The sequence below is a fragment of the Aotus nancymaae genome, unplaced genomic scaffold (genome assembly GCF_030222135.1).
Source record: "Aotus nancymaae isolate 86718 unplaced genomic scaffold, 86718_ANA_hifiasm-v0.15.2.pri h1tg000019l, whole genome shotgun sequence".
NCBI lineage: Eukaryota > Metazoa > Chordata > Mammalia > Primates > Aotidae > Aotus > Aotus nancymaae.
Window position 1 is genome coordinate 34684151 of NW_026988431.1, and position 12019 is coordinate 34696169.

Sequence of the window (12019 nt, forward strand, 5' to 3'; positions counted from 1 at the left end):
GGCAAGACCCTGAGCAACGCCCGCCCGTCCCCTCCGCCCATAGGTCAGCTCAAAGGTCAAGGCCGGGCAGGGTCCCCCGCACCACCCCAGACGATCCTCAGGCCTCAGGTGGCCGCTTTCTGGGGGAGCCCTCCATCCCTTGTGGCAGCTTTTCAGAGAGCCGGAGTGGAGGCGCGGGGCTGGAGGGCTCCTCGGAGCCGCCCACCAGGGTCCTCTGGGGGGCGGGTCCTGACTGGGGCAGGAGGACCTGGACAGCGACCCGGAGCGTGGAGACGGCTGAGGAAAGTTGGGGGCCGGGGCCGTGGGCGGGGAGCGCGGAACCCAGCGCCGGTGCCCGCGTTCATGAATATGCACGAGCCACCTCCCTCCCTCTGTGACGTCACGGGCCGTCCCGGGGTGAGCGCCGGAGCCGCTCCGGGTCCGCGCCAGTGAGCGCTGCTGCTGCCGGCGAGCTAGCGGCGCGGCGGCGGGAACTGGAGGCCGGGCGCGGCGGCGGCGGCGGCGCTACAAGAGTACCCACCGGGGACGGCGAGGCGGCCCGCGGCGCGGCAGGCACCGGGAGGCGAGAGCCGGCGCGGTCGGTAGGCGGCGGCTGCAGCTCGTTGGCGGCGGCTGCGAGGATGCTGCCTGGGCGGCTGTGCTGGGTGCCGCTCCTGCTGGCGCTGGGCGTGGGGAGCGGCAGCGGCGGTGGCGGGGACAGCCGGCGGCGCCGCCTCCTCGCGGCTAAAGGTGGGTGCTGGGGAAGTTTGCTCTTCTCCCAAGAAGGAGGCAGGGCAGGATCGAGGGTGAAAGCGGCAAGGACCGGGATCATGCTGGATTTGCCCACCCTCCCTTGCCGCAGCTTCTCTGGCCTCTGTGTGCCCTGGATCCCCGGAGTCAGCTCCTTGCGCCGCGGACCGGAGAGGTTCCACCCGCCGACGCCGGCTCAACCCCTGGGCGGGGTCCAGGGGCCGAGCAGAAGGCGAGATCTGGGGAGTACGGACAACTTTGAGGGCTGTCTGTGCCTGGGTGGGAGCGCAGTGGGTGAGTTTCGAGCTCTGGCCCAGGGATGACTCGCGCAGCGGGGACAAGCAGGTGTCTGCTTCTGCTTGGGGGAAGGATCAGCTGCGGTGCTTTCAAGGAGGGAGCCGAGCGGTGACTTGTCTCCCAACTCCCAGATCGGGGATGGAGTGGAAACTTCTAGGCTCCAGGGAAGGCCCCGCTGACACTCCTCAGGCTTCCCCAGGGCTGCTCTGGCTCCCCGGGGAACGCGTGCCCTCCGGGTGGGCAGCTGAGTCCGGAGGAAGCCCGGGATGTGAGACTCCCCGCTGCCTCTCTTACTCGGCTCTGGCTCCTGAGGACAGAGGAGCCCAACCTGGCGTCACTCCCCTGCCCACCTTTTTCCTTTGAAGAGCTTGACCTCCCCGCACCTCTCGCCCGGAAGGAAGCTAGATCCAAGGGAACGCCTGGCTCGGTCAGGCAAGCTTGGAAGCCGGCAAACCCCGGACTTTGACAGCTGCCTGGGAGCGCCGGGAGCTCTGGGTTCGGGGGCCGGGTCTGAAACAGGAGATCACGTGCTTGCAGGGGATGGGGAGGCGAGGGAAGAGCAGAGCTGGTGGGGGGCAGTGGTGGGCTCAGGGGAGGCTGTGGCAGATCCTAGCTGGGGCGCACATCCTAGTGATAACTTGTTGATTCTGTGCGCTGTTCGTAAGGAGGGTGTGCGTTTTAGTTTGTGGGCTGTGGCCAAATCCTCCAGGTGACAACGAGGGGGTACTTGATCCCCAAATCCTGCCTGACCATCATCAGAGGGTGGAGGGGTTTGCTCCTGTCAAAAAATAGATCCCCTGTTAGACAACCTGATTCCGACGCTGGCTTTGAACTACAGTTAGGCACCAGCTTAGGGGAGGGAATGCCTATCAGGCTACATTACTCTTGGCGAGTGGGGAGAACTAGAGGCAGGCAGTTTGCCTTGTCTGGACCTTGATAACTGACCCTCCAGTAACTTAGGAGTGTTACAGTTGAGAAGAACATGGGTGATTATGTTTATCTCTAATTTTTACATTTTTTTTTTGGTATAATCGTTTTGGAAAGATTTTATAAGCAGGCATTCTATTTCTTTTCAGCAATTTTTTTTCTTGGTGTATCCTTGATAGGCAGTTTCTATTTTTAGAAAGACAAAGAGAAACTAATTATGAAAATATCTCAAACAGTGCGGTAAAGAAGTCGATGATATGAAGGGATCAAGCTGAGAGACTGTTGTTTTGGTGAAGATAAGAATAAAAACCAATGAACTTCCAGACATTTTCTCCTCCTTTCCCAATATAGACACTTTGTTAAACAGGCAAATTACATTTTTGGGGAGGGGAAGAGGTGGCGGGGAGGTGGTGGAGATTTCCCATCACTTTGTAGCACAGTAAATGATGTACTTATAAGTAGATGTCTGTCGACAGGGGTTTGAGGGAGGGTGAGGAGCCCGCAGCAAGTGCAGAACAGGGAAGGAATCATTTGGGGAGAGGATCTGGTGTGAGTAGTAATAGTGCACAGCTGATTCTCAGGTCAGAATGGGAAGCTTCATAGAGCTAAGAGAGAAAGGGAGAGAGAAATTCGAAAAAACAACCAGCTTTCAGTGATTCACTTCATGTAGATAATTATGTGCATTTTAACCAACATTCGACTTAGAACATATTCATTTCATGATTAAAACCAGACATTTGTCTTTCCAGCGTAAAAAGTTTATTGGCCTTGCAGATAGAGAGTTACTGTCCGAATTCCGCTTGTTCTCGTTTTTCTTTTCCCCTTCCAACCACTGGGGGGCTGCAAAGAGCTCTATTGGCTGCTTTTTTTTTTGTTTAGACAAATATGTAATATTTGATTACAACAGAGACATTTACTATGACACCTTAGTATTTACAGGACTGACTCTCCTTATTACAATGCACTTGCATTTTGTGTTTCCAAATCTCATAATCTCTGAAGAATATTTGAAATAATAAAGCTGTATGTTTTATGTATAATGCGCCCTGCCTCTGACTTTGCCATTTTTAAAATTCATACCATTGTTATTCCCATGACTAAAATAAATAAATAAATAATAAGGAATGCATGTAAAGATTGAACAAAAATGTAGATTCTTCTTTCATACAATTCTGTATTCATGTGTAGAAAAACATTGGGAGTCTGGAGTCAAGCTTTCTGACAGAGTTGAATGCACCCTCCACATAACTGTCTGGAAGCACGTGCTCCCAGCTTCAGGCTTGTGTAAGAAGATGTTGTGTCTGTGGTGCACAGCTTATTCTGCCTTTGTATTTCTTGCTTCTTGCTTTAGGGACTGGAGCAGTTAATCCCCGACAACTACCTGGGGTTTTCACAGAATCACTGTACTTTCGGTATAAACATATTTCCCATTTCAGAAATAATACAGACGCCAGGCAATTATATAACTCCTTCCCTTCACCCTTACATATATTTTGGCTATTCAAAAAAGATAAATACTTGTTGGATTCCTTGAAGAGACCAGATCACATGCACATGTTCTGTGAGTAAGACTGGTAAGGTATTGTGGACCCAAAGAGTTTCTCGAGGCAGAGAAAGACATGTCTTATCCAAGGGAAAGGAGACAGTGCAATCTAGACAACACCTCAAAATTTGTGCCAAATTTGGCAAGACGTCAGTGGTCCTAAGACCTCGAGGACTTGGTACACAGTCCTTTCTAAGTTCCCAGCATCTAGGCATAGAGGTTGTTTGAAACAATACTCAGCTATAGACCATCAATGATTGTAGTGCCTGCCTGTGTGCTGAGACCCTGGCTGAGTGCTCTGGAGGTTTCTGAGCCGGTAGCAGAAGGCTGCCCCCCACCCCTACCTTTCTTTGAGGAGCTTCTGTTTTGGAAGAGACAAGATTTTTATGTGAAAATTTAGAGAGTGACAGCAGAGCAAATTTGTCCGAAGTATAGTACTGACTGTGATAGAGACACAGGCAAAGGGGATGGGAATGCACAGACAAGGTTTACAGAAGCAGCATGTGGTAATAGGTGAGGAGGACGGAGCAGGATTATAACCAGTGTGATGTAATTGTAGTAATTGCAGTGTATAGAGTCCTTCTTTAGTGTGTAACAGGCACTGTTGCTAATCCCATTACATGGGCAATCTCTATTATGACACAGGCAGAGCCAATGTTAGCCCATTTCACAGATGAAGAAACAGATGCTATGAGAGGATAAATGACTTGCCAAGACCTCCAGCTAGAGGATGTGTCACTAAGATGAGAATAAAAAAGATCACTATGCCCAGTGCCCCCTATTTGTCAGATAGTCTTCCCACTGGTTTTGAAAGCAGGTCTAGGGAACCTAAGCTGTTTGTATCTCTGAGTTACCCAGGAGCCCTTTTGGTCCTGCCCACGGAAGAGTGCAGTATGAGCCTCTAAGGCTGTTTAAAAGGGCATGCAGGTGAGGTGAGGGAAACGGAGCTTGCTTTCAGCATGAAGACTAGTGTTGTTGCTTCGTCATTCACCTCGTTTCTCCCATAGATTGAAAACCATCCTTGAATATTCCAGATTGCACACTGCAGAACTTCCTGCAGGGGCAAAGGTAGTGTGGAATGTTTATGGTGGATTGTCCTAAATCATCTTTGGGTAAGTAGCAGATGTCTTCTAGTGGTATCACAGAGTTCTTTTTCCAGCTGAAGCACAAATGCCAAAAAGCCCTCAGCAATGCATCAGAAAGTGTACTCTGACCTGCTGCCATCCTGAAACACCTGTGGTTCTGGGACCGCAATGTGCTCTTTCCCTCTCTTGGGCCCTCTGGGCATCAGGCTAGTCAGTAACCTTCCCCAGCCTAATTTTCACTGTTACTCAAGATGTGGCCAGACTTGGACATGGCTTTCCCTAAGGAAGCTTCCCAGGCTGGTTACTTTTGAGTGACTTGCTTCTCTTTCCTGCATGCTTGTGTTTCCTTGTCTGACTCTAGTCCTCAGGGCTCACAGACCAGTGCTGGAGGCTCATTCTGACTCTCCTGGTAGCTCCAGGGCCTGCACTCAAGCTATGAGCTGAGCAGTACGCAGTGATTTGCTTGGTGAACACACCTGTTGGTTATCCCTAGTGCTGTCATTTCTTGACATAGACATTTTACATGTTTTCCCCTCTCCTGTATAAAGTAAAATGTGGGCATATGGCCAGAAAAACCTGAGCTCCAAACCTGGCCCTACTATCTGCTAGTTAGATGACCTTGGACAAGTTAGTTAACCCCTTTGAGGTTCAGTTTCCTCATCTATAAAGTGGGGATACAGATTTCTACCTTGTAAAATGGCCATCAGGATAGTGCTTAGAGAGCATGTAGTCCAGTTTGGGGCATGTAAAAGGCACTAAATATTCAATGACTAATTATTGGTCACTTAAACAGTTGGTTTAGTGTCTGAGATTTGGTGAATTTTTTTTCTAATCTCTTAGAAATCTAATAGCTTTCTTCCTATCTTTTCTCAGCTCAAACTATTAACTCTGTTTCTCCGTTTTTCCGTCTCTCTCTGGCTGTCTCTCCTTGTGTGGATATGCACATGTGTGTAAATATCATATAAATGTAAATGCACATGCATACACACACATTTGACTTGATTTGTTTGTAAGAAGATATGCCTTTTTTCACTAGTCTGTGGATGTCTTAGAAGCCAAGGCTCCGTCTCATTCACTTCAAAAGCTCTGGCACTTGGTGCAGGGACCGCTCAGAGTAAAGGTCAGCAATATTTGCTATATAAGTAAATAAACAAGCATCTCTCCATGTGCTAGTTACAGAGGTATGGGAGGTGCTGGTCTCTGGAGGAAGAGCTTATGTGGCGTGATCTATGTTGTAAGGAAGGATCCCCTGCCCAGTTCATACTTTCCTCTAAGCCCTGCTACCTCGGAAAACAGAAAGGCATACTTTTTTGTTCAAGGCATTGACAAGCCTTGTGATAATACATGTTTATGTGGAATGGGGTAACCGAAGCTATGGTACTCAAATAATAGCTTGGAACAGATTATTGTTTTATTAGTTGTTATCTAGCCCACCACTAATTGGACCCTGTGGAAATGGTTCCCTGGGAAGGATAGGTTTTAAGGATGGACCATGGGGAGGCCTGAGCTTGGGAAGAGCACTGAGCTGAAGATCTTGGCACTGCGTAGGACAGAGGATCATGCTCTCAGCTTTGGGAAAGAAGCAGAGAGGGGGCTGGAGGGGGTACTGATCAGAGGAGAATGGTTAGAATAAGCGTTAGCCCTTCCAGACGTGCACTAGGTCCTGTTCTCTAGACTTTTCAGCCAATTACTATTTCTCAGCCTCCTGTTGTTCTCTGTGAGGGGAACAAAAAGATAAAAGCAAATTTCAATTATCAAAGAGTTCACACTCTGTCGAGGGCAAGCATTGCATATCGCACCTCACACAAACTGTTGCAGAACTTGGTGACTTACGGGAAAATGGTAGATTGTGCATCACAGACCCCCAAAAGCCTTGCAGGAAAGGAAGAAGTTGGCAAGAATGGAAGTCAGGAAAGATTTGTGGAGAAAGTGAAAGGGATGTTGATGGGTAGGTAGGCATTGGGTAAGCATATGTCACAGGCAGGAATTCGCACTGGACAGGTGAATATAGGGTGACGAGTGATTGGCACACAGGCATGAGTGAAAAGGGTGCTCAGCCAGGTCAAATATATTTCTGAATACAGATTCCAGGGCTAAGAAAACAATGAATGTTTATTGAGTGCATGCTATGTGCCAAGCACTATCTAGAAGCACTTCATATATGTCAGTTGGTTTGATTGATCCTTGTGCCAACCCTATGAAGGCAGTAAAACTACAATCTCATTTTTACAGAGGGGTAAACTGAGTCACTGAGACATCTCACAGCTCAGAGGTGGTGAAACTGAGGTTACAAACTCAAAACAGAGTGGTAGGCATGGGTTCCCCTCTTCGCACAGGCTTACCTATCAGAGTGATGTGATGTCTGCTTGAGAAAGGCTCTGAGTGAGGTCACAGAGGCTCTGCTGCCCTGGAAGGCATTGCCTTGCTGTCCAAGAATATTTGTTTGGATTTCACTTCAAAATTACTGAAAGAGTCAGTTTCCCTGAAAGCCTCACTCTCTGACTCACTTCTCAATCCAAAGTGAGCCATACCTGTTTCTTCTCATCCAGGCAGCTTGAAGCCCTCTTAACTTCCTGTCATGCTTGGCCTCAAGCAGAGGAGGCAGCCATCCACACTGCATAGTCCCAGATGTGTTTGGAGGGGCCTCCTGCACCAGGAAGACTGTCACAGCTGGCTGGCCTTTGTGCCAACAGTTCTGATACGGTCATTCATTTGGGTTAAATATTGCCCTCTTTTGATTCAGGTTTAGGCTGGACAGGATTAATGAAGGCTACACACTTTTAAACATATTAGATGGCTAGATACCAAAGTGGATAAGAAGGGGATGCTGAGAGGTGTGCATGGCAAGGGTGGGAGGAGATCGTATAGGAGTAGCAGATACCAGACTGTTGATCTGACTGCCTTTTCTTCTACTGTCATGGCAGGAATTTATATATGGCCATTGTATTTTTCTCAAATACCCCTATTACAGATTGGTAATGTACATTACAGGGCATATAGCAGTAGAGCAAGAACCAGGACAAGGGGTCAGATTGTGTGCAATTGATTGCAATCTAGCACCAGGGAGCCAGTGTGGTGAGCTAAGCGACTTCTTGGACCATGGCCACTTGAAGCCCATTTCTCTCACTACTGAGCAGTTTTCCGACTCTAAGGACAGGCAACTTTTCTCCAGTACTTCCCCAGAATCTTGCTTGTCCCCAGCTCATGACCCTCTACTCACATCAGTCCTCCCCAGAGATTGACCAGAGATGCCCCTGACCAATACTTTTTCTCCTAGCTCACTTTGAGCCTCCCACCCCACCCAAGGCTCACCAATATCTGTTTCCTTTAGGATGCCCCAGCCCCATATGTCCCAACCCAAGCTCTCATTTTTCCTCCAAGAATCTATTGCTTCTGCTGTGGTCTCTGTTTGGGTGAAAGATACATCATCCATATGTTGACCCAAGCCAGAGCCCCTAAGAGTCCTCCAGCGTGCTGGTCTCTCCACAAATATCACAATCCATCCTTCCTCATGTCCAGGTGATTCTTTCATCACCATCTAGAACCTCTCCTCAATTCCCATTGCTACTGCCTTGTTTAGCATCTTGTGCAAATGAAAGCACTCGATTCTAATTTTGACAGCCTCCCAACCCTCCCATTACACTGTTGTCAAGATGGCAGCATGTATGCCAGTCCCACCAGGCCTGCAAGAAAGTCCATCTCAGTCATGAATTCTGTCTTTCACTCTCTATGCTAAGGTCTGTAATGTTTTTGAGGTTAACTTAACACTCTGGAATTGCCTCAGATTTCCCTCCCTCACAGGTTATTACTGCTTGTCATGCCCATTGTCCAGATAGCACGGGGCCTTGAGATCCTGGGCTGTCTACTTCCACAGGCACCAGACTATACCACCAGCACCTAGAATCTAATATTCATGCCACATTCTGTAGCCACTGCCCCAGGGGTGCTACCACCATCTGGGGATGGGAGCTGGAATGGGCTATCAGTTCCTATCCCAGAAGAAATCAACTCTTCTCAGTTTTTAGGGTGGGTGCACCAAAGCCACCCACCTCCAAACTCTCCCATCCCTACTGTAACCTCAATGAGGGGCTCAGGCACTCACAGAGCAAAGGCCAGGACTGGAGGTGTCTACAGAGAACTTCTGCCTTCACTCTTGCCACCCAAACCTCCTCAGAAGCAGGGCCAAGGCTACCTTCTTAGAACTGGGAGCCACACCCCTTCTGACAAACTTCTCCCAGGAAACCCCAGACCTCCCAAGATAGATCTCAATCTCTCCAGCCTGGCATAAAAGTCTATTGATAATTTTGCCCCTCTGGCTTTCTCTCCTGTCAGTGAGCTTTCTAGAAATTTCCAAATAGTTAATGCTTTCATCTTTCAAGAGCTTACTATGTGCCAAGCACTATTCTGAGTGCTTTATAGATATTAACTCATTCAGCCCTCCTAACCACCAAGTGAGATGTGAACTCTTATTAGCCCCATTTTACATATGAGGAAACTGGGGCAAAGAAGGAGGTTAAACTACTTACCTAGTTTACCCAAGTAGTAAAACAGTAGAACTGGGATTTAAATCTAGAAAGTCTAGTTTCATAGTCCCCCTCTTATTCACCCTGTTATCCAACCCTGGATGTACAATGGAGACACCTGAGAGAGGTTTAAAATAACACCAATACCCGGAACCCACCCCAGAGATTTTGATGTAATGGCTCAGGGGCAGAACCTGGGAATCTGTGTGAAGCTCTCCAGTATTTCTGATGCCCAGCCGAGACTGAGAAGCACTCCAGCCAACTCTACTGCTTCTCCCAACTAAGTGCTACTTCCAGATGGGGACCATGCTTCTCTGCCTGTCACCTACCAGTCATTTATTTCCACTGTCAAAGCTCCCATTGCCACCTATTTCCCAGGGTGCCTGTGAGCCCTTGGAGGGGGAAGAGTCCTGCTCACCTCTGTGTGACTTGCCCAGCACTGTCCGAGGTCCAGAGCAAATGCTGAGCGTTGAAGGGTGACTGTGTGCTGGGGCGCTGCTGCCCACACTGGCTGCAAACCCTGCAGGGTTCTGTGCCCATGTACCTTCTCCTGTCAGCACTGCTCCCTTCCTTTGGTCATGGGGAGGAGCTGCCCATCAGGCCTTTCCCTTTTAGATATTTGACTATCTGCCCAAATGCTACTCGGTAGCATTTGCTCGGTAGCAGTTTAAAATACTCGGTTCTGCACGTGAGTCAGGAGAACGTTAACCACCTTGAAATGTGTTTAACAGTAAGGCCGGCAGCTACCAGTGGATTCTCACTCAGAAAGGCTGTCAGTGTTTTTCTCATTGCTTCTGAGAATGCTTAATTGGCGAACATTTGACTTATTCCTACGGAATCACTGCATCAAATTGTCATGTGAAAATTGCCAGTTAAAAAAAAAAGACATCACTTTTGTGACTTCAGCCACTTTGTGTTTCCATGATGTCTGTTGTATTATATAGTTAAGTAAAATGTTGTAGTCTCAATCAAGTCTGACTAGAAAATCACTGTGGAGTATCAAGGAAAGGCCATGGTCTCTGACTCCTGTGACCTAGATCCGCTGATGAGCTGTGAGGTTCAGGGCAAATTACTCAGCCCCTCTGGGTATGTGTCTTTTCACATACAGAAGGGACACAATGGCACCTCCTCCTCTGCCCAAGAAAGTTCTGAGTATTCACATGGAAGTGGCTCTGGATGCCTTTTGAGAGGATAAAGTGCTTAAGAAAACAGGTGTTCATATCTAAGAAATCTTTGGGACTCAAACCCCGAAACAAAACTCTACATCTTTCTTTCCTTATACTGTCTTATTAATTTAGTTAATTACATTTTCAGGGGACGTTTGAATTTAGTGTGAGTCTCTTCCCAGTTCTTTGATGTATAACCTGCATGTGTCACACAACTGGTGGTCACCATGGTTACACAAAAAAATGCAGCAACTGCAGGCCCATAAATTTTCAGGAAGAACCAGTCAAAACTGTTAATATTATGTCAAGTTGATGTCTCATTTTCCAATTTGCATGGATAACTGCATTGCAGCAAATTAATTAAAACAGATAAATGTTAATCTAATGCATGTCTCCTTGTAATTAATGAAATATAACCATTACAGGGGTATTTGATTTATTATTTTAATTTATAAAATGCTGAATTCTCCTATAAAGTTAGTTATAGTAATAGGAAAAGCTGACCCATATATAGCATTAAGAAAAATAATCACATTTCTATAAATTAATCACTCTCTAAAAGGATATAGTTCATTAACACCATGAACTGAAAGTGTTGGATGTAAATTAGATTAACCTTTTTAGTGACACTTCCATTTATATTGCGCATTCTCTTCAAACTAAAAGCACTTTACATATATTAATTCAATTAACCCTCCCCAGACCCTTGTTAAGTAAGTACATATATCAAAGTTGGAAGGGAGGAGAGATGAAACCCTTCAAAAATACTGAAATCCTGGTTTTAGGATGTATGATTTATGATTTCCTCTGCAGCAATACGGTTTATCCAGACTTATATGGCTTGAGAACGTGGGTACGTATCCATGCTTTCTCTCGCATGCTGCCGAGAAACCCTTAGCATGACTGAAGCCAGAGACGCTTCTGCCTGAAGCTTAGGCCAGATGTTGTAAGGAAATTTCTGTTTTATGTAATAAAATGCACCCCAGCCACTCTGGGTTTGGTGGTGGACAGGGCATGTCCAAGTGGGTATGGATGGCGAGATCTTCATGCCCCATTCAACAACCAGAGGGCCATCTTCCCTAGGTCTTGCTGCTATTCCACCTCTACCCTCTTCACTTGATCATCTGGAGGCTCAGGTTAGGCTGCATTTCTTGAATAAGACTTGGGATGCTACTGGGAGGAGAAAGGAGTATCTTCAGGGAGGTGGGGGTGGGTATTAATCTTTCTCAGCTGGGGCGCCTCCTCAGACCTGCCTTAGTGGGGGCAGAGGCTGCTGCTCCCTCACCTGCTGAGATGGAGGGCCAGGATCAGCCAGAGGAAGACTTCACTCTCCATCCTGCCTAAAAGCCTGTTTCTCAAGAAAAGTTTCCTGAGTGAGGATCTGGGTCTTCTGCTATAGCGTGTCACTAGGAGTGCCCCATCTTTTACGAAGCGATGCCTATTTGGAGCACTTACCATTATTGCCCAGGCTTCCTGGAGATAACCATGCGCCTGGAGAAAGGAAGGGGATGAAACAGTCTTGCATCATAACAGCTAGAAGACTCAGGGGGAGACTGCAAACATTTTCTTAGCTTGATTGGATATGTGTTTGGCAACCTGAGGTTCTGAATGTTCATTCTTTCAACTCTTTCTGCTCCTTAAAGTTCTCAAATGCACAATTACTCTCCTAGGGGCGGTGTCACAGTATATTCCACAAACCAGTCTTCTTTGAAATGGAGTGCATCTCAGATAACAGCCTGCTTTGTAGCT

General features: G+C 47.5%; 1 protein-coding gene across 1 annotated transcript in view; it reads left to right on the plus strand.

The window, feature by feature from the left end:
* Positions 1 to 620: 620 nt before the first annotated feature.
* CLSTN2 (calsyntenin 2) overlaps positions 621 to 12019 on the plus strand; it is a 645554-nt gene continuing 634155 nt past the window's right edge. The window contains exon 1 of the mRNA XM_021666625.2: positions 621 to 729. Coding sequence (XP_021522300.2) covers positions 621 to 729 — 109 coding nt within the window. The remainder of the gene's footprint in view (positions 730 to 12019) is intronic.